The sequence below is a fragment of the Apostichopus japonicus genome, chromosome 20 (genome assembly GCF_037975245.1).
Source record: "Apostichopus japonicus isolate 1M-3 chromosome 20, ASM3797524v1, whole genome shotgun sequence".
Taxonomy (NCBI): Eukaryota; Metazoa; Echinodermata; class Holothuroidea; order Aspidochirotida; family Stichopodidae; genus Apostichopus; species Apostichopus japonicus.
This window is the reverse complement of record NC_092580.1, coordinates 2180468-2203497: the sequence shown is the minus strand read 5'-3', so window position 1 is coordinate 2203497 and position 23030 is coordinate 2180468. Positions and strand designations below refer to the sequence as shown.

Here is a 23030-nt window from a genome sequence, read left to right as displayed (position 1 = left end):
TATGGCGATGTACCTTCAAAGTGATTACATAATTTACTTGCAGTCCTTTTTTAGCCAAGTTTTGGGATGAGACCTGCAACTTCATGGACTGTCTACAATCATGGTTACCACAGTGTTCATCATTGGCATTCAAAACAAAATAATAAAATATCAAACATATTAAGGGTATCGAGCATTCCCTTTTTTTTTCTTAATTCGACATACTTCTAAGATTAATTGATGTTGATGATCTCTCTGTTCCGCGAAAGAAGTTATTGTAAATATGTGTGATTCGTGACTGTCGTATCGCTAATTAGGTATTTGCAGCTTTAAACAAACTGCAACAGCATGTTGAATTTCAAGATGAACTGCATTCTAACAAGCAATCAGAATATGAGACGCAACTTCGCGAAATGGCAGAAACGGAGCAAATGAGCCAGGTGGTTAGTGTTCCAACAGAGTAAGTGCTTTTACATGAAATTACAAGAGTTCTCACTCACTCGAGATCATTCATCACTGATGGTTAAGTCTAAAACGCTTGACATATTGTAGAACCATGAAATACAGTGATATAATTCAGTCTTGCATCCTTTCCATACTACCATTATTTCGCGCGCTCGGACTATTGTATAAGCTTTCAGTACTGACATAAGTAAAGATTCTCCAGTACAAAGTGTAGCCTATTCTGTACCTAAGCATGCATTTTACATAACGCTAGGCAACCTAACTCACTACGCTACCATTACCAATGCAAGCATAGACCAAGCAGCAAGCTGTATTATGACTAAGAATGAGTAACCTACGCTATGTGTGTAACCTATATGTAGTAAACACATGGCTTGTCAGGGATTCACTCAGCGATTATACTAGTACTACTGCTAGTACCAATGTGTTTTATCCAAGACGTCAGCGTCGGACACAAATCCAAAACTTTGCGAAGTTCAACTGACTTAATTAATATTAACCCCAATGTAACTTTGCCAAGGCTTATTTAGTACTTTTGTCAAACGAGTGTATTTTCATTATTATGGCCTAAGGATTCTAATTTCATATAGGCCTAGCCTATACCTTTTTATTGCTGTCTATATAGTCTGACATTAGCTAATCTTAAACCTTGGCAAATTTAATGGATAATCTGACCATAAAAGTTGTTCATATGAGTAATATGAATTATGACATCAGACATCGTTAGATACTATCATAGGGGTAGGGAGACGGGGAGAAAGCAAAGAAGCCCAATAATGCAATATACTTGTATAAGAGAAGGAATTCAATGACTTAACGGTGCTCGTTCATTACATTTGATAATCCTTCAAATTTGCTCAATATTTAAGAGTGTTTGCATAATTGTACGATACGAAGTCTAAACTATTGAGCACTGAAACAGAAAATAACGACCAATAGATATTTAAACTTTGAAATAATATCCCGACAGTCCGCAACTTATGGGTTGCGACCCAATTTTAAGGGGCGCAAAGGATTTTTCGATCAGCCGCAAGATCGTTTCAGAAATCATAGTAAGAAAGGCCTGTGTAAAGTTATCGTCACTTCAGTCAAGGTCATGTTATAAGTTGGACGCTGTCGGCCCTGTGTGTCAATCTAAAGGATTGTATGTTGATTCCTTGAAGTAGAGCCAAGTGGGATTATAATGATTATAGTAAGACGGGGTAAAAAAAAACCACAGGGTAGTTGGGGTAAAAAAAAACCACCCCCCAACTACAAGTCGTGAGAAATAGAAACACATTTTTGTATGGTGTATGTGAAAACCATGGTGCCCAAGTCAATTCTGACATACTTTATTGATTGTTACTATTCTTTTCCATCGGCGTACCGATACTTTTAGCGCCGATTTTTCCCATACTCTAAAAATAGCAAATATTTAAGTTCTGAACACTGTCCTTTAACTTTATCCTGCAAAAATATTAGAACTGATATAGAGGTTTTTGTTTCTTGGTTATGATAACAAGAGGCGTACCTACATGAATCAGTAATGTAATTACCCGCACGATCTGCCAGTTTTCTCGAATGACGTGGTTTTTTTTTACCCCAGGGTTTAGTGTCCGTTTGGGGTAAAAAAAGACCAGTCCTAATTTCCTCCCAAAATGGTTTATATTTATCACAGAATGTTAGAATTGCTATATGATTGACACAGGGAGTACATCTATGCTCCTCTAATTTCTACCAATATAATAATTTACATTTTTATAACTAACTGTTGCCTGTTCTTAACCTAAGTTATTTCTATGTTAGCCTAGTGTTATAGCCTAACACAATATATGTCTGCTGTATATGGTTATCTTGTTATTTTTAGAGTCCTAAATTTTTCTCTACCCTAAGTCCCAACCCCACAGCTGGATGTGATACTAATATATAGAATAAAACTCATAAAACATGGTCAATAATGTTTTAGGGGGTATTAAACAGTCTTGATAGAATCTTGCTTAGTCTCGGAAGGTGGGGTTTGTTTCCGGGAGTTTATCCTTTGGCAATAGGTTAATTCATGCAGAACTTGATTGAAAATGCCCAAATAAAGCTTTTCTAAAGTGTGCTGAAAATATTTCTGGTGGTTTTGCACATTTTCTTTGGTAGTATGTTGTTTTAACAGTGTGGACTTTTTTTACCCCAGCAGGGTTTTTTTTTACCCCAAAAATGACGAACAGCCGGGGTAAAAAAAAACCACCCCTTTTCTGGAATTTCTCCTTTACTCATTGTGATTGAAATTTTTATTATGGCTATTTAGGAAGGTATTCCCACTTGTCAACTGACAATGCTAAAATATCTACCTAAGCATCTACCTAACGAGTTTTATGTTAAACTTTAAGGAAACGTTTTTTTTTTACCCCGTCTTACTATATATGATTATAACTGGGAGGGGGGAAAGGGGACAGATAGATGACTGATTGACTGAAACCCACAAACTATTGGCTGGGTCGCGTCCTACAAAGGTTGTTGACCACTGAATTATAGTCTCTATCATTTACTAAATTGTGAAAAGAAGAAATTTAAGAAAAAGTTAAACGTAATTAGAAATACAACAAGAAATGAAAGCCCAAATTCTCCATTTATGACAACTTAATTAGACTTTTGTAAACAAACAAGTAACTGCATCCATCATTCTGCTTCATTGATGTACTGGAAAATGTGAATGCGTATATTACACTGAAAATGGCAAATGAAAATTTCCCTGTTGTTTTTTTTTTTTGCATTCATTTCATTGTGAATAAAGTTAACTTTGAGTATATGGAGTATTAGATCATTTGGAGTTTTGAAACATTTCCCTGACAATAACAGATATCTGTTTATCTTGTGTTATTGTTATTCTTTCTTCACAGAACAGTCTCATCTGAATCCAGCGACAATTGCGGCAGCACGATTTGTAAAATTAAGCCATTGAGTCCTCCTCCAGAAAGTCATGCTTCTCCAACGACCAAACACTTCAAGAAAAAACTTATCGATGAAAATGCCAATAATAGCACCGAGATGTCTTCATCTTCGGACGACAGCGACCAGGTGAAATCCGATGTTGAAACTTCGGAATTAAATTCAAAGACAGAGAAAGATGAGCAGAGTGAAGACAAAACTGCCGAGGAAGCAGAAGAGGCAGAGGAAAGTGAGCTGGAGTCTGATAATGAGCTTGTAATTGATGACAAAGCGGGCCAAGACCTGGAAGAAAACGATGACGAGAATGTCGATAAAAACAATAAGAAGAGTAACAACAGTGAGGCCAAAGTGTCAACCCCAAGGCAACCGACACTGACCATAGAGGATACGGAAGGGGTGCCAGAAGGTTGGAAACGAAAAATAAGCCAGAGAATGACAGGGAAATCAGCAGGCAAATATGATGTGTATATTTTCAGGTATGATCTGTGAAGGCATAGTTTTGTATTTATGCTCTGTGAAGGCATAGTTTGGTATTTATGCTTTGTGAATTGTGAAGGCATAGTTTTGTATTGATGCTTTGTGAATTGTAAAGGCATAGTTTTGTATTTATGCTTTGTGAATTGTGAAGGCATAGTTTTGTATATATGCTTTGTGAATTTTGAAAGCATAGTTTTGTATGTAAGCTCTGTGAAGGCATAGTTTTGTTTCAGTTTGAAGTTTTGTCTTTCTTAATCCTTTCTGTTTTCCAGTATTGCTTTTGTGGCTTTCCTGTTTTCTTTATTTCTTAATTAGCCTCAACATGCTGCCTTGTCTATCCTTATGGAAATTGATGTTTTTTATTGCTAAATTGAGAATCTGTTAGTCTTTGTTATCGTTCGACTTTAAATGCTATGGTGGTAAAAGCTTTGCTCATTTATATGGATTTTGTAAGTAGTCGTTACTGTTTTACAATTTTTGTTTAGTATTTTGTACTTTGGTTGTTCACTTAAACCAAACATCAGTGAGCTCTTGAAACTGACTTGGGTCTGTGATGGATATTTGTCGTACTTGCTGTGTAGATGTATTATAGTGAGAAGGTGTGCCATGTTGTTTTTGAAGCTGACCTGACAAATATTAACAAGGTTATGGGGCCAAACTTAAAAATCTTTACATTGCAATAACTCTGCCACCGTAAGGTGAATTATAGCCAAACTTGGTATGCAGTTGTTGGATATGGCTGGTACATGAAGGCCATCTGGGCAAATTTTATTTCCAGCAAATATGCATTTTGAGACACATTCTTTGGGCCCAGATTTGTGAACTGAAGCCCAATATTTTTGGGACCATTTGGGCACAACATTTTATTGTGCCCAATTTTTTGGGGGGGAGGCCAAAATTTCAAAATTGCCATAACTCCACAACCTTTCAAGACATAGATTGTATCCAAACTTGGAATACAGTTGTTGCTTAATTGCTGGTTCATGTGGGCATAGAGATTATGATATTGGGCGATGACAAACAACACTTTAATATCCCATTAAAGCAAGGAACCATAGTGCCTGCTGGGTTCTTGTTGTTTAGTATTTTGTACTTTGGTTGTTCACTTAACCAAACATCAGTGAGCTCTTTTAACTAAGTTATTGTGGATATAAAAATTGCAGTGCAGTTCTTTTGACCAAACTAATATTTGTTTTATCTTGTCTCCTTTCTGTTCACCCAAAGGCTGTCAAAGAGTCTTGCACCTTCAACGTTAATAGAAGATGCAGTTTTACTCTACAGTCCTTTTTGCCTTCTCATCATCTCACTACTTGATACACCACAGCCAGCTTTATTTGATCAAATTTTCAATAATATCTGTGTTCCATCCCTTTTTGTTCTTCTCTCGACAGTCCCGAAGGGAAGAAGTTCAGATCCCGGCCAGAGCTCATGGCGCACATCGAGGAAGCTAAACTGGACTATACGATCGACGATTTCAGTTTCCGATACAAAACATCTCCCGGCGCCAAAATAAGAACACCTAAACAGACCCCCCCTGCTGCAAAGAAAGCCAAGCCCATGAAAAGACCGTTGTTAGAAAAGACAGAGCAGGCGAAATCCAAGAGAAAAAAGACCAAAGTGCCAAAGAGTCGAGCTCCGGCGGCAGCCAGGGGGCCGAGGAGGGTGCTGCAACCGGATGATTCCAAGAAGGATAAAGCCAGTAGGTCTCAAGCTTTTCAAAAACTTCTTGTGAAAATGAATTTCCTGAAACCAGGGGAGAGGCAGATGACCAGCAGCGAGTCAGAATCAGAAGATGATTTTGATGGCGGGATGGTCTGATATGTTGACAGTGCTCACTGATAACACACAGGAGATGATCAAACTATAATGCGGTAGTAGAGAGCATAAACTCAAAAGAGGGTGTTGAGGAGTATTGCTTGATCGATACCTGCTGTTTTTGAAATTTGCAAACTACTGTACCAGTAGCTCATAATTTGAAAAACTAAAAAAAACATGGCGGCAGTCAGGGCTAAAGAAAAAAATGTGAACACGACACGTTAAAAGTGTCACATCTGCTTATATTACTGGTGTCAGAGGATCTATGAAGGGTGGTATCAGAGTTTTCAGTTGCTTTCTCTAGTTGCAGGAGGATGTTATTTCCTCGACTAGGTCATGAGTGTCTCCTCTGGTTCTAGTACTTTCACCAGGTCCGCATGTTGAGCCCTCTGCTCGGGGTGGCATCCTCATTCTAATCGCATGTGCCTTAAATGATCCCTAATCTGAAAGAGAGAACACATTCCTCGGCATTACAGGTCGTACCATTAGAGTTTAAGGTGACATTTGTCGTACGTAGATCCCGGTATTTACAAGATGGCAACCTTTTCCTCTTAAAATGACCTAGTATAGCTTAAGACTCATCTTCAAGCAGGGAGTGATTAAATATTGGAGCAATCTGTGATGTTAAAGACTTTGGAGGGGGGGGGGGGGGGGAAATGCAATCAGCTTGTTTTATTTTCCCCTCATGAATTGGTTCCAGTCATCTAAATATTAACTGTACATGACAGTTAATTGTGTAATGAACATCAATGATTTTACAAGGGTTTGTCTAGTGGGCTACTTACCCGGTCGGCGGAATTTTCCTTGTCGTGGTTGCAGTAAAATCGAAGAAGAAATGTGGACAGAAACACAGAGGATGACAATGAAAACCACCAGATGGGACACCCTGTCATTTTCTCTTTGTCGTAAACAGCTTTCAAACCACACCTTTGTCCACTTTGTTGCCAATGGTAACTGTTGTAACGTTGTCGATTTTACTGGACTGCGTTGTTGTCGTTGTGTATCATATCATTCCTGTATATAAATCAAACTCAATGGCCCAAAAGGTGGTTCAGACTGGATGCTTGAATCAAGTATATATCTCCTAGGCAGGAGGCTAGGTTAATACTTACTGTGTGTCTCACACAAGGTTTGGTGATAGGATCATTGTTATTTTTGTATTTAAACTGTTGGATCGATAAGTCTGAAAAGGTCTTTCATCATTTCCAAACTTCATCCATGACTGGATCTAATTAAGAGGACTCTTTTGTTAGCAGTTGGTGACAAAAAGATTTAATACAGGGTTACCAGAGGATAGCATGTACATACTGCACCCTAGACAAAACAGTCACCTCACCCAGACTTGGCTTGGTTTTATTTGTTTTTTTAAGCAGTTTTTGAAATGAAATTCTTTACTGTGGATAACTTTTTTGAGGTTACCCAGACACCAAGTTTATTTATATGAATGCACATAACTATCAGAACGCTAGGTAACAAATTGTAAAGTATTTGTGTTATGAAACATCCACATAAAGTAGTGAATAACTCTTTGTTACCTCATTAGTGAACCTAAACTTAGTAAACTAGAAATTGCAGCCAACTTTTCACACCACCCGTCTAATGTTAGGAACATGAAAAGGTGCAAAAATGAAATCAAGTTAGACCATCTTAAAACTGTTAGATTAACATTTGTCAAATCTAGTCATATTTTCATCATTTAATCATCCATTCTTTCCTTTTTGTTGGTGTGTGTGCCACTTTAATTACATTTAAGAACAAGAAAATAGTTACATATTTTAGTGAGACTGTAGCATTAAAAATATAATTTAAAAATGATAATAAATTTAAAAATTTCCTAGCAATTCCTTGGCTGGTGACAAGCAAATGATTTGCATTATTTTGAAGATATTTTCTAGAATGTTATCTAGTGTTAATATTCTTTGCTGTGTATAGAATTGATGATACAAATCTCTCTAAGAATTGAAGACGAAACCAATCATGATATACAGTTTCTTCTTCTTTCTATCCAAATTCCATATTTATCCAAATATCAGTGCCTTAGACTGGAGAATTGCTTGATTTTTCAGAAAAAGTTTGAATATTTGATTGCCTTGTTCTCAAACTTGGTAGTAGATAGATGTATTAGCAAAATACAAGTTTTTGATTTGCAGGATTTGGGATGATTTCTAACCAGATAAGTCACGCATTGTCTCGCATCACATGCAGTCATCTCACTGAAAAAGAGGGCATTGTCCCCAACGAGAGAATCTAACAAAGAGAGGGCATTGCCAATGAGGGAATCAGATAACAAAAAGAGGACATTGCCAATGAGGGAATCAGATAACAAAAAGAGGGCATTGCCAATGATGGAATCTAACAAAAAGAGGGCATTGCCAATGAATGAACCTAACAAAGAGAGGACATTGCCATTGAGGGAATCTAACAAAAAGAGGACATTGCCAATGAGGGAATCAGATAACAAAAAGAGGGCATTGCCAATGATGGAATCTAACAAAAAGAGGGCATTGCCAATGAATGAACCTAACAGAGAGGGCATTGCCATTGGGGGAATCTAACAAAAAGAGGGCATTGCCAATGAGGGAATCTAACTAAAAGGGGCATTGGCGATCAGGGAATGTTAGTTTATTCTGGTACCCAGCAAAATGTTTAAAGGTACCAGCATCTCACAGGCCCACCAGGGTTTCTCCTCTCTGATGTGTCCCTTGTGAAGTTTACGCTGGTTTGGGGGTTAAAACTATGAAAATCTCAGTAGCAATCTCAGGGTATTTAACTCGTCTGTAAATGCAAAACAAGATGACTGGCTTTATTACTATAAACATACATGGTTGGTTCTATTGCCTGGACTAATCAAATGTATAGGAAACATTTTACTTTTGTCACACCTACAATAATGGTGACACCAAAGCATCATTAAAAATCATCTTGGCATCTACTAGATTTAAAGCATCGCAGAGTAGCAACAGGTGAAAGTTACTTTCTTAGCAGGTTAATGTTGTCTGACATTATCAGGTATTAGTACAAGATACACAAATTTGAAATGTTAGAAAGGTTAAATGATTTATTGATGGTAATCCCAGGGAGTCGCCAGGTTTAGTTAAACGCCAAACTGATGCTCACAAGTTTTTTAGTTAAATGCCAAACTGGCAATCACAAGTCTTTGTGACTTTTGTAGTATAAACAACTTTCCACTCTTCAAATCAAAGCTATTTAATGCATTTTCAATAGTATAGAGAAGATACAGTACCATTTGTGGGTTTCTTTAATACACAAATTGGGTTTATTAATTGTGATTTTCTTGGCAATAGATTGCAATACCCCACTCATGTATTACCACTGTAAAGACCTACTGTTATGTTTCTCTGTGAATCTTTACCTTTAAAGAACGACCCAAACACTGTGAAATGGAGGATTGTTCACATGGGATTTGGCAGGTTTTCATTTCCTAACAAGAAATGGTTAAAATATTTAGAAGAAGAAATATTTAAACAGGAAAGAAGAAGGTCAGTATGCAGTTTATGCTTGTACTGAAAACTGTTTGTTTGCTGTTTGAAGTCCATTCAGAATAATGGCTTCTCCTTGATTGATAAAAGTCACTCTTCTACAACAGTGGTTGCTAGTTCGCTTTGGTATGCTGTACAAGAGTCAGAGGTCACCTGGGGGTTCTTATTACTTCTCGCTTGACAGCACACAAGTGGTTCTCCTATCCTAGCAATGCATGTGCTTTTTACCATATTTACTGATACCTATTTGGTTAGGTTCATTTTGGGTGTCTGTGCGAATTATTAGCACAAACAGCCATTGTTGGAAGGAATTTGGGCCACAGATTTCAAGAACAGATGTTTACTCTCCATGGTATGTGGTGGGTGTTATTAAAATACAAAATAAGATGAAAGATATGTTATGTGCAATAACACACCAACTAAAAGACTAATCCCTCGTGTATGAAAGTTCTGCTCTAACCACATGTGTTCTAGTAATCTGGAATATGGGGGATGACTGGTATAAACGAATGTTAACACCGGTAATGAAACAATATTAGGACAACATTAACTGTACAAACAGAGAAAATAAATGTACAATGATTGGCCTTAATATGCTACTGGCCATAATCAGTTGACTCTTCTGGTTCACATTGTCATATTTCTAATGTACCTCTTTGTTTTTTTCTTTACTATCATGATCTCTTTAAGAGTAAATCTCTTAGTTTTTGCCACATTGACCTAGCTGATTCTGTTAAAAAGCCTTAATTGCCAAAAAAAATTATCTTTTATTTAATATGTTTGGAAGAAAAGAAAACGAACCACTTGACCTTGTAGGACATTATAATATATTTTTAGGGTTTCTTATCTTAATTAAGAAGTGAACATACTTACAGAGTATAGAGTTTGGACCAATTCATGTTTGATTCTTCAATACTCATTTTTGTACTTGGCATCTTTCACAAGAGAAACATAATCTATGTAAATCATGGTGTTTTGTCAAACTAGGACAAGCAAAATTGGACTTAATCATGGATACTTGGAAATAGCTAGATCTATGAATATTCATTTTTGATTAGAATGATTTGGCTGTGATGATACTGTATTGCTTTTAAATACAGAAAAAATATCAGTAAAATTGCACTTTTACAAATTACATTCCAAGTCCAAATCCTTCAAAAAATTAATGTTATTAGAGTTTGGAAGGCAAAAAAAAAGACTCTTTTGATGATTTGAAAAAAGCAAGAGAAACAAACCCATTACTTTGTTTCAGCATGTTAGACTGTTGCTTGTTTAATATAGTAGTCTTCCTAGTTAAAAATACTGTTGGAATGTCCAAATTGTGTTTATTTGTTTAGTTTTGTTTAATCGTTAAGTTGAAATTCTCGCTTGGGAATTATAAAAAGGCAACAGTGTGACTCGTCACTTAGGTCACTTCATATATTAATGTAACAGATCCTGTGAAAGCTTTCAACTTATCTCTGCAGGAGGCTGTCATATTTCAACAGTTTTTTGCTGGTAAAAATTCTCTAAAGCTGTATTTGGTGTTAGCATTGATCACAATCTAGTTGTAGTATATTAAACTGCAAAAGATAAGCCTAGGTACAGAGAACCAGTATTTTTGCTGTAGTCCCCCCAACAAAACATGCGATCTGCAACAATGAAAGTAGTCATAAACTTAAACTGTGAACAAATTCAAGCCATTTTAATTAAATGTTTTGGGACAAAAAATGTTCTGTATTGTCAGGTTATACACTTGAATCTTCTTTGACAAGCAGCAGCAAAACATTTGTTTATTCTAAGATTGAGATTGATTCATATATGTAAAAACATCACATGGCATGGACAAAATTGTGCCCATATTTTAACCCAAGGCAAAATACAGCTTTTAGGAACTTTTCTTATTGCATCTGGCAATGGTTCCAATCGTAACCAAGCGTTACTCAGTATTGACATTAAAGTTGATCCACCTAAGAAATTTGTCCTATTTTGGCTAGAATTGGCTGGTTAGACTTTGGTTTTATAGACCAGTACGTCCGATACAGAAACAGACAATTGTTGGATTTAAAGGAACCTCTTTTATGTTGTTAAGGATACATTCAAGATATGATCAGCCTTAAGAGTCGCTGTTGGATTAGAGTAACCAATACAGGAAATTGAAGTACTGATGTCAGCATAAGTTTGCCCTTACAGGAAGACTCATATCTTCAACCTTTCATGGACAACATCAATACATCAAAAATTAGAGAGGAAAAATCAATGTTAACTGCAGTCAAATCTTTGGTTTTGTCCGGGTACAATCCACTAAGATATTTGCCAAGAGAGTTTGCAGGGTGTATTGTTGCTTTGGATTGTCATTTACAGCCAAAGTTGCCAGATTTTAACAGCAAAAAGATAATTGTTATATTCTGTATGCCTGATTTTTTTCGGAAACTGCGTGTTGGATGTCATAAAATTCTTCAGCCTGAAAAAAAAATATTTGTTTACTTATTATAATCAGCATGTGAAAATCTATCAGATTTAATCAACAATTTACGTGAACAGTTTGTGTAAGTAATAGATGGCGGGGGGGGGGGTCTGTGGAAGTAACTTTTCTTGTAAATTTTGCTGTAAAAATCTTGTATTGGCTTTCTTTGACTTGTACAAATGAAATTTCCTGATTTGTGGGGGTTTGTTTAGGTATGCTTGTTTTTTGGTTTTTTTTTGAGGTGATGGTGAGGGTGGGGGGGGTGGTTATTTCAGGGTTTTGATTTATATTATTTCATCTGGCAATCAAGCCATGCGGTCAAGCTCATTCTTAATTGTTTTTGTATCCATTTATGTCTGCTCCTTTTTACCTTCTAGTAAAAAGAATCAACGTAAGATTATAAATTAAATTGACATGGATTGAAGTTTGCTGACTGTATAACCTTTGCGCATTATTTTGTTAATTTAGTTGCTCTAGTTTGCTCCTATACCTTGCTTGTACTTATTATTATAACATGCATTTTCATTTTAATGTACAAATATGAAAGTATACTATTTGTTGAATTAAGGCATTTATTTATGGTTCTAATTCTGGAGATACAACCCGTTCTGAATATTGAAGAGAAATAATAAACTGTATTCAGAGAATAGAATTGGAAATATTCCCTTTGTCAACTTTATTTTCAGTGAGAGAATTAATTTCCTGCTTTTCTCTGTGGTCTTTTCTTAGTAGAACATGTGCAATTTATTGTCTCAAGTGAATAGCAAGATCTATGTGATATCCTCCATTTTTATTTCCAGTGGCATTACGCTGATGTTTGAGAATGATATTTAAAAGTATTATTTACATCAGACCGTACTGGAACTTTTGCAAAGCAAACACTTGCAAAACTTTTCAAGTACATTGCTCAACATTGTGTTGTTGGACAACATAAATCTATCATTTGTAGTGATAGTTTACAAACTGTTGATAACTGTATTTTTGTTTTCCGTTGTAAATTTGTATCATGTTTTATTCGCACAAAATGGTGGTTCTCCAGTGTTTCTACAGAAAGTACTGTCATATCAGTCCTATGAACACATGTTCTATAGTTTAACAGATCTCTATATCAAAGAAACGTCCTATTAACACATGTTCTATAGTGCACACAGATCTCTATATGAAAGTAACACGATTGTGTGAAAGTGCGCACAAGGTTGCAAACTCATAGCATCAACTTGAATACAGATGCACTAGTTGATTGACTAGTTCATAGTTCCACTTGTGAGGGGGCCAAATGCAGACACTAGTTAAGGTGCATGAAACAATGAGTTTGTCTTGAAAACTTCAAAATATATTTAAAAAGATTCTTTCTTTAATAAGTTTGAAGTAAGTTGTAAATACTACCTGTGATCAAGTCACGGTACTGTTTAATATGATCTGCAGGTAGAGACTGCAACTTGTCCTGTATCGCAGAACTACTGTAGATAGGACTGATATGAGAGCGCCTTCTGTTGAGTTTGGGTGTGGCTAGATACCCCTCAAACTTAATAAGAGATGTATGGCTATAACCATTGGACTATTGTTGAGTTTGGGCGTGGCTAGATACCCCTCAAACTTAATAAGAGATGTATGGCTATAACCATTGGACTATTGTTGAGTTTGGGCGTGGCTAGATACCCCTCAAACTTAATAAGAGATGTATGGCTATAACCATTGGACTATTGTTGAGTTTGGGCGTGGCTAGATAACCCTCAAACTTAATAAGAGATGTATGGCTATAACCATTGGACTATTGTTGAGTTTGGGCGTGGCTAGATACCCCTCAAACTTAATAAGAGATTTATGGCTATAACCATTGGACTATTGTTGAGTTTGGGCGTGGCTAGATACCCCTCAAACTTAATAAGAGATTTATGGCTATAACCACTGGACTATTGTTGAGTTTGGGCGTGGCTAGATACCCCTCAAACTTAATATGAGATGTTTGGCTATAACCACTGGACTATTGTTGAGTTTGGGCGTGGCTAGATGCCCCTGAAACTTAATAAGAGATGTGTGGCTATAACCACTGGACTATTGTTCATTAACAATAGTCTGTAAGGGTTACATCCAATAATGAATCATGTGTTTCCCACAAATTAAACATGTAATGCTTTACTTAATAATGACAAACTTGTGTTGAATATGTATATAACGTCACCATTCCTGTTACAAGGGTGGTAAACTAGGTTGTGTCACGTTTAAAGGGTACTCTGTTATCGGTCCTTTAAAGCCACTTTGTATGGTAAAACCATGTCACATTACGGTAAAATGAGAGTAACTTCAAAATACAGGTGTAATCTAAAGATCCTTGTCATTGTGGCCCATTGTGTTTCATGTAATTTGAGAAATATGTAAAATCAATTTAGAAAGAACGTCCTTTTGCTTTTGTAAGAATTGAACCAATCTCATTTTTATTCATATATTTCTTTGCCATAAACATTAAGAAATCATTGAAGTCCACTACTCCACAATCTGTGAGTTATTTTGTGCTGGATTAGTTCAATAGTCTGCCAAAAGAGAAAACTGTAATGAATTATTCTGTAAGAGTCAGTTTATGCTGTAGAAATTTTCTACCGGAATCGGTCATTGTTGAATAAAGGATGATGATGATATTGACATATGTAGACTTTGGCAATTCATTTGTAAAGTCTTTTTGTAAATTTCTTTGGGGAAGGTGACAGGAAGTGGAGGTGGGGGGGGGAGGGGCTTTCAGAGCTGTTTGATGAGCTGAAAACTTTCACTATGAGAAAAGCGGTACCAGTTTAACCAAGGCAATAGGATGATTTCTATGACTGGAATTAATGCGGTATGTTTTCCAGACATATCTATGATTATTGTTAGAACTGGTGCTGTATGTACTACAGTTACTGCAGGGGTTTTCGATAGATTTCTACGAGAACCAGAGAAAAGCATATGATGGAGCAAAAGTACAAAGTGAACCAACATCTCTCTACATCTAAATTGAGCAACATAGGCTAGTATGTTGCTCAAGCTTACAATTCCTGACGGGCCCGCATATGATTTAAGTGCAAGATTATGGGCTTATTCTTGGGTGGGTTCAGATGGAAGTCCTTTTAGCAGGATGGATTTGACCCTGTGGTTCACCTATTCAGAAAGTCTGCTGTATAGGGTGATAACACTGGTTCATAAGGTATTCCATCCTCTGGCTTTTGGCAGTGTGCCATTTTGATGAAGTTGCACAGTTAGCAACTTTTATACAATGGAATTATTTATATATAGTGAGATTACAATTGAGTTTAAAGAGATCTCATTTGTAAGAGTTTTAATACTGATGCAGACATCAAAGTAGACTATCACCAACTCAGACGAGTTGCGGTTTATGAGGCAGTCACCGTTATGATACGCTAGAACTCTGGAAGGCTCCTTTAATGCATGTCAATGATAATTCATTGTTTTATAAATTCTTGTTGCTCATCCAAACAATTTCTTATGAGCAACACATCATCCTTGGATGGCATTCAATTCCATTGGTCCTGGTGTACCTTATTACTTGTTAATAACGTGCAAGCCGTATGTGTACCCAGTGAGTTTTATGTTACATACATGTGTTACATTACTGAGGTACTGACATGGTCTGTGTGTGTTAGACAATTCTGCCAATTTCATTAATAGGCCTCAGGTGTTTAAATGCCAAACTTAAAGGTGGTGTAGAAATGCAACCTGTACTGATAGCAGAATACTTTGTATTGGTCTACAAGATACTAAAATTAATGTTGTGCCTGTCCCTTTAATACTCCTGACTCCTGAGACTTGGGATAAGACACTGTAGGGTGGTAAGGGGAAGTGGGGGGGGGGGGGAGAGGGATGGAGTTTAAATGCCACTGTATCAGAATGATGCAATTGAACTCATGGTATGTGAGTGTGGTTGGTAATTTGTATAAAACTTCATATAACACTTCTTCAACTGTTCTACTTGTAGAGATAAATTATGTATATATATGTTAATTACCACAAAGCTAAATACAAAATATTTCAAACTTCTACTGCAACACATCAGGTTTCTTGACCAGTTTACTTGTGCATGTATGCGGATGCAGCTGTGAGCACCCTAAATGGGTATGGGATCTATGAAAAAACAACCAAATTTGCCATGTATTTTGTACATCTTTGGTAAATGTATGTATTTTAGATCTTCCTGCAAGCAGGAACTCGCGAAGAAGCCTCATTGGCTTATCAAAGCCGCAAGCTGACCGAAGTCAGTCTCTTAGATTCATATTTAACATCTATGATTATGAATTGTCAATTGTCAACAACTCTGTAACTGGACGACATACATTAATCTTGGAGTGACTCCAACTGGGGAGCTTATGATTTGAAGGCACTGGCGTTAACCACTGAGCTGACACTCCTTGTATGAGGCATTCAAAAGATCAGAATCTACTGTACTGCTTGTATGGGCTACTGTTGCAGTGCTAATAAATTTGGCTTGAGCTTTGTTGGATATTTATATTAATTTGACATTGTTTTGTCTTATTTCAGTAACCAGAACATTGAGATCCAGAGGAAGGACAAGCCCTTATTTCAAGACGACACCCTCCAGTTTACAATCCAAAGTCAAAGGAGAAAAGTGGACCCCACCAAAGTCACCGTACAATTTGGTTCAAGAGAACTTATTTCATGATCCTTGGAAGTTGCTTGTGGCCACCATATTTTTGAACAAAACAACAGGTGAGTGCATTAACTTGAAACAGGGGACTGAAATAGCGCTGTCTTATATGAATTATTTCTTTACTCATAGAAGCTTTGAATGTCTAAAAATTTACTGGTTTGCAAAACAAGTATTAAGGATAAAAGAATATAGCTCAAAATAAAAAGTTTGAAATATCAAACAAATATACATACGCAGATTTCATCCTAAATTTTGGGCACAAGACCACTGTGATGTAATCACTCTGAAGGTCCGGTGATCATGATACACCCAGTGTCCTTCAACTCACTGACCTATTGACCTTTTTACATTTTACATTAATGAATAGGCTGTAAACATTTCATTCAAACATTAGTCAAACAGATTTCACTTCCTGTATGGGCATGATGCTTTCAGCCAGTTTTTGTTAAGTAACATGTCTGATGGTCTCATCAAGTTTGCCATTTTGGCATCACATCACAACCAAAATGCTGGGTCTTGAGGTTATTGGACCTTTGAACTATGATGTCATATGTCACAGATGTAGTTCATCCCACACCCAGGCAAATACCAACCAAGTTTCAAGTCCATTGGGAGGTGTTAGTGACACACTATTTTTAACCACTCATGCACACACACAAATGGACAAGTTAAGTCACCTGACCCCAAAATAGAACCCTCACTTGTCAATTTTCCACATCATGCATTTCCATGGTAATCGTTGCTATGGATACCGAATGAGCACTAATAGGCTGCAACTAGCCAATTGACTACAAGATCTCATTCCCATAAACATTTCATAGATAGGGATGAGATAGTTAAGGCCCATAGCTGGTTGGAACTGCATGGGTCTTGATCACTAGTGAAAGTAGTGTAGTAGGATACTGTAGTTTGGCATGTGCCTTGAGTGCTTCATATGCTAGCTTAGTGTTTTAACTCATTAAACCATATGTGATGTCTTGCTATTGCATATAACTTGTTCTAAGTTTCCGTTGTTACCGGTGATGTGGCCGAGTGGATAAAGGCGGTGGCATTTGAAGCAATGAGGCTTAGCAATCGGGAGGTTCCGGGTTGATACCCGGCCGGGTCATAGTAAGGTGGATTTTTAATCCATGAGAAATCTACGGTTTTCCCATCTGAATGACTTTCTAAATTGAAAAGATTCCAAATTTGAGCTAAAAATGTTGAATTGAAAGCCACCCGACATGTGAGTTGTAATTCCATAAGCCCTTGCGGGTTTCTCCCACATTAAGCGTCGTAAAAATAACTGCTGATTACTATTATTATTTTAATATCAGGTGTGAAAGCGATTCCTATCCTGTGGCAGTTCCTTGACAAGTACCCTTCCCCCGAGGTCACACAGAAAGCAGACTGGAAGCCAATTGCAGACATGATCTGGACATTAGGACTTCACGAGAAAAGAGCTAAAATGATGATCAGATTTTCAGGTAGAGATACTTTATGTTCTCATTGCTAGATATTTTACTCCTTTTCTTTCTCTTTTTGATTTTCTAAGCATGATTTACTCTTTATTTCCTAGAATGTCATTAAGAAGCATAAAGTTACTTAATAACTTAACTCATATAAAGTTGTTAAATGGAGACATTAGCTCACCTGAAGGTTTGTCTGATCAAGAATTGATAGGAACCTACATCAGTAGTCCTATGCTGGACAAAACAGTACAACAGCCTCTACAGATCTGAGCGTCTCAAATCAGGGCTGGAGTGGGTGCACAGTATAAAACGCTTCCTCTAGTGATCAATCAGGTATGCGTAAAACTACCCCAATCTTCTCTGAAATCGAGCTTCACTAGGCTTAGAGGAGGACTTGTGGGTTGAACCCTTGCAAGTTATATACCAAATGATTTCAAATGATTTCATTATTGTTAGATCTGTTGAAATGTAGAATACATCGATCTTATTCCTTTTTATTACAGATGAGTTTTTGACAAAAGATTGGAAATATCCAGAAGAACTGTTTGGGATTGGGAAATATGGCAACGATTCCTACAGAATATTCTGTGTCAATGAGTGGAGACAGGTAAATACGCAAATTAGCTACAGAATATTTTGTGTCTATGAGTGGAGACAAGTAAATACACAAATTAGGCCATGATTCCTACAGAATATTTTGTGTCAATGAGTGGAGACAAGTAAATATGCAAATTAGGCCATGATTCCTACAGAATATTTTGTGTCTATGAGTGGAGACAAGTAAATATGCAAATTAGGCAATGATTCCTACAGAATATTTTGTGTCTATGAGTGGAGACAAGTAAATACACAAATAAGGCCATGATTCCTACAGAATATTCTGTGTCAATGAGTGGAGACAGGTAAATATGCAAATTAGCTACAGAATATTTTGTGTCTATGAGTGGAGACAGGTAAATACACAAATTAGGCAATGATTCCTACAGAATATTTTGTGTCTATGAGTGGAGACAAGTAAATATGCAAATTAGGCAATGATTCCTACAGAATATTTTGTGTCTATGAGTGGAGACAAGTAAATACACAAATTAGGCCATGATTCCTACAGAATATTTTGTGTCAATGAGTGGAGACAAGTAAATATGCAAATTAGGCCATGATTCCTACAGAATATTTTGTGTCTATGAGTGGAGACAAGTAAATATGCAAATTAGGCAATGATTCCTACAGAATATTTTGTGTCTATGAGTGGAGACAAGTAAATACACAAATAAGGCCATGATTCCTACAGAATATTCTGTGTCAATGAGTGGAGACAGGTAAATATGCAAATTAGCTACAGAATATTTTGTGTCTATGAGTGGAGACAGGTAAATACACAAATTAGGCAATGATTCCTACAGAATATTTTGTGTATATGAGTGGAGACAAGTAAATATGCAAATTAGGCAATGATTCCTACAGAATATTTTGTGTCTATGAGTGGAGACAAGTAAATATGCAAATTAGGCAATGATTCCTACAGAATATTTTGTGTCTAGAGTGGAGACAAGTAAATATGCAAATTAGGCAATGATTCCTACAGAATATTTTGTGTCTATGAGTGCAGACAAGTAAATATGCAAATTAGGCCATGATTCCTACAGAATATTTTGTGTCAATGAGTGGCGACAGGTAAATATGCAAATTAGGCAATGATTCCTACAGAATATTTTGTGTCTATGAGTGGAGACAAGTAAATATGCAAATTAGGCAATGATTCCTACAGAATATTTTGTGTCTATGAGTGCAGACAAGTAAATATGCAAATTAGGCCATGATTCCTACAGAATATTTTGTGTCAATGAGTGGCGACAGGTAAATATGCAAATTATATGTTTCATCCACTGCGAAAATGTAAAGAAGAAGTGCCAAAGTATAGAGTTTTTCCGTTCAGTTCAAAAGTTTTGAATATAAAAATTGTGTTTTATGCTCAGCCAATCATAATCCTGCATATGTTACTGTCAAACTTATTTGCTATATCTTTGAAATCTTTTACAATTGTTATGATATAAATAGTGTTGAATAGAGGAGTACAAATTCAACACAAATGTCACACAGAATAAAATAGCTGTTTGGCAGTGGTGATATCAGGTTCAAAGGTCGACCAAAGTGGAGGAATTTTCACTGCTATAATTATTAAGTCAAGTGTTCCGTCTTGAAAAGGTGAATTTTTTTTTGTGAGTGCTCAGGACAATGTTGAAAGTTGCCCTGCCTTACCTGGAAAGCTCTTTTAAAGAAATAAACCTACTGTACATATGAAGTAAACCTACAAATAACCTACATATCATAAACCTACATTAGAAGTTCATAAAACTCTCTGCTTACTACATCAATATCCCATCTGATTATTATAATTAAGCATGGAATTTAGATAAGGTGACAACATGAAAAGAACAGCACTCTGTAATTATGTTGTTTTACCCAATAAATGCACTTTAACCATCTCATACAATTTCTTTTGTTTCACAGGTTAAACCAACGGACCATATGTTGAACAAGTACCACGACTGGCTAAAAGAAAATTGGAAGGAGTTAGGAATTTAGGATTGAAAGTTTCTACCAAGCATGCTTCAATTTTTGTAGAAACGATTCCACGATTTGACTTAACTTTTTCAAGAGTTTTCTTCCTGCAAAGCACTTAAGAGGATGATGTGAAATCCGAAAGGTATCGTATTATCATATTTAAATTTTATACAGAAATAATTCAAGCAAACTTTGCTTACAGTCCAGAACAAATGTTTTCAGAGACTATATCCAAGGATGACATTAACACATGATGTCATCAGAAGATTAAATTTATACAGATATCTATTACGCAGTATTCAAAGCAGAATCATGTGTCCATTTACTTCTTCAGAGGACTTTCTGAAGGCTTACAAGAGGCACTGTCACCCAGAATTAATCAGCGTTGAAATTAGAAAGCATTTCAGAGTTAAATGCATTTTCGGAGGATTTTATTAATAGCTTACAGGAACACTCACCAGAAATAATCAATGTACTTAAATTAGAAGACAGTTGAGTATGAATCAACCACTTACATATTCAGAGGATTACTTAAAGGTTTACATGAGCACCGTTATTGAGAAATAAAATCAGTAGAATGTATTTAAATTAGAAGGCTTTTCAGATAAAGTTTCCACTTAAAGACCATCAGAGGATGATGGTATCAAGGCTTCAACTTTTCATAGAATTTATATGATGCAGGTTTGCAAATATTATAGATGTTTTTGTAATTCAAACAGGTTTTGTTTCAGCCATTAGTTAGTGTTGCTTTTTTCTCTTTCGTTTTATAACACGAATAATAATAAGAGTGGGCAAGCAGTCTTAGTATTCTAGCAAATGATCTCTGTAATGTTTATATAGTACTAGGACAATTATGTAGGTATTGTTTCACAATTAACTAATCACAAGTTACACAACATGGATGGTGACTCTCGTTTACCAATAACATTGTCTGCATGTAGTGTGCTGAAATCAGGTTACCATAGTAACCATGGCCATTGTACTTATTATACTGAATACTAAGTGTCACTCCTAAGTCTTCATTGGTTTGAAAAAGCAAACCAATTGCAGTTGACAGTGTTACAGCACTGACTGAACTTAATAAACTTGGCAGCAGCTTGTGTTGATTCTGCAAGTATTATTCCAGAACAATGCATCTCATTGTTGTATAACAATACATCTCATTGTCATTAAAATGTGTCACATTATCCTATAACAATGTATCTCATTGTTCTATAACAATGAGTCCCATTGTCCTTTTACAATGTATCTCATTGTCCTATAACACCGTGCCGCATTGTCTCTACTGCTCAGTGTTTATAACAAATAATCAAGATCATTGCTTTGTGTTTGCATCAGTGTTCATTTGATCTTAATCTTCTGTTTTATCACAATTTCATGTTCTATTGTTCTATTGTTCTCATGTTCTTAATCTTATTGTTCTCATGTTCTTAACTAATATTATCTAAACTTTTCTTTGTTATTTAGTCAAAATTCCACCAGATCAGAGTTTTTAACGCCAATAATGTTAACAGAGTTTATAAATAGCCAAAGTAATAGTTCCAGTAATCAGATATGTATTTTAATAGCTGTAAAATTTTAATCAAAGTCAACATGTTTTTAATACCTGATTAATGCAATGATATTCAGGTACATATTCAATAAGTAAAAAGGTTTTCAATTGCCGTTGCCATGTGGACAATTAGGTCACGTTATGTTTATCAACTGTCGTTACCTAAGGCTTACAATTAACTGCATGCTTTAAAATCATTTCATATGATATTTGTATTACAGTTTTAATCTTACTTAACAGAAGCAGATATTTGCAATACTGTAGCTGTTTAGCAATTTGTTGCGTAGTAAAACTGCCTCTTTAAGTATCCTTCGAGAATATATTGCAAGATAGTAAGAATATTTTCATCTTATTCTTGTTGTGCTCTCATAAGGTCCAAATTTAGATCATAGAAGGTGGTTCCAATTTGAGTTCAACCAGGATTTCAGTCACGGAGAGATTGATTGATGCGGGAGAGGGACGGTGGGGGGGGGGGTTGAAAGACTCATTCCTAAACACCAATTCCATTCCATATTATTGGAATTGACATCCCCCTTGTATACAACTTATGCCCCTTCAGTGTAACATATGATCTGCCAGTGCACAAAGGTTGGTCTTAGATTTGTTTTATTTCAACGAGCTTGGCGAACACAATCAAAATCAGGGTTGCCAATCTCATGTCCTAAATAATCTACCCTTTGCCTTTCATACTAAATTATTATGGTCTTCTAATCCAGGTAAATATTTCACCTGGCACCCCAAACTGAAAGCCTGGAAGTTTAGTCTTTCTTGTAGCCAGCTTGCCATGTAAACTATTTCAACTGTCTGGGGGTACATGGTACCCGAAATTGAAATCCGGAAAAGTTAGCCTTTCATGTTACCAGCATATCATGTAAAGTATTTAACCTGTCTTAGTACATGGTATCCAAAACTGAAATATGTCAAAGTTAGCCTTTCAGGTTACCAGCATACAGTACCAGCAAACTTTGTTTGGCATATAAACTTTTGCAATATCATTAAATGGAATAATACTGGTGGAAGAATGTGTCAAACTTAAATTGAAGAAAAAAACATTCCACACTTGAAAATACCATTTCAATATCTTATACCCTTACCGGAGATAAAATTGATTATATGTAACTTACTTGGGCTGGATGAAACCTAGCTCCAATATTCCAAAAAGTGAAATCACATGTAGTTAGTCTATGATTTCACGTGGAGAGATGTTCTT

At 36.1% G+C, this 23030-nt stretch overlaps 1 protein-coding gene and 1 long non-coding RNA gene across 2 annotated transcripts; one reads left to right on the top strand and one right to left on the bottom strand.

The window, feature by feature from the left end:
• Positions 1–279: 279 nt before the first annotated feature.
• LOC139960815 (uncharacterized) lies at positions 280–22161 on the top strand. The gene is made up of 7 exons (XM_071959384.1): positions 280–439; positions 3312–3836; positions 5229–5536; positions 16123–16311; positions 17569–17718; positions 18207–18310; positions 20215–22161. Exons 1-7 carry the CDS (start codon positions 393–395, stop codon positions 20287–20289), a joined length of 1398 nt encoding a protein of 465 aa, XP_071815485.1. The 5' UTR covers positions 280–392; the 3' UTR covers positions 20290–22161.
• On the bottom strand, positions 7013–16116 carry LOC139960816 (uncharacterized). Its single transcript, XR_011790603.1, has 2 exons — positions 8038–16116; positions 7013–7899 (listed from the first exon to the last, which is right to left on the bottom strand). It is a non-coding gene; the product is annotated as an uncharacterized lncRNA (long non-coding RNA).
• Positions 22162–23030: the final 869 nt, after the last annotated feature.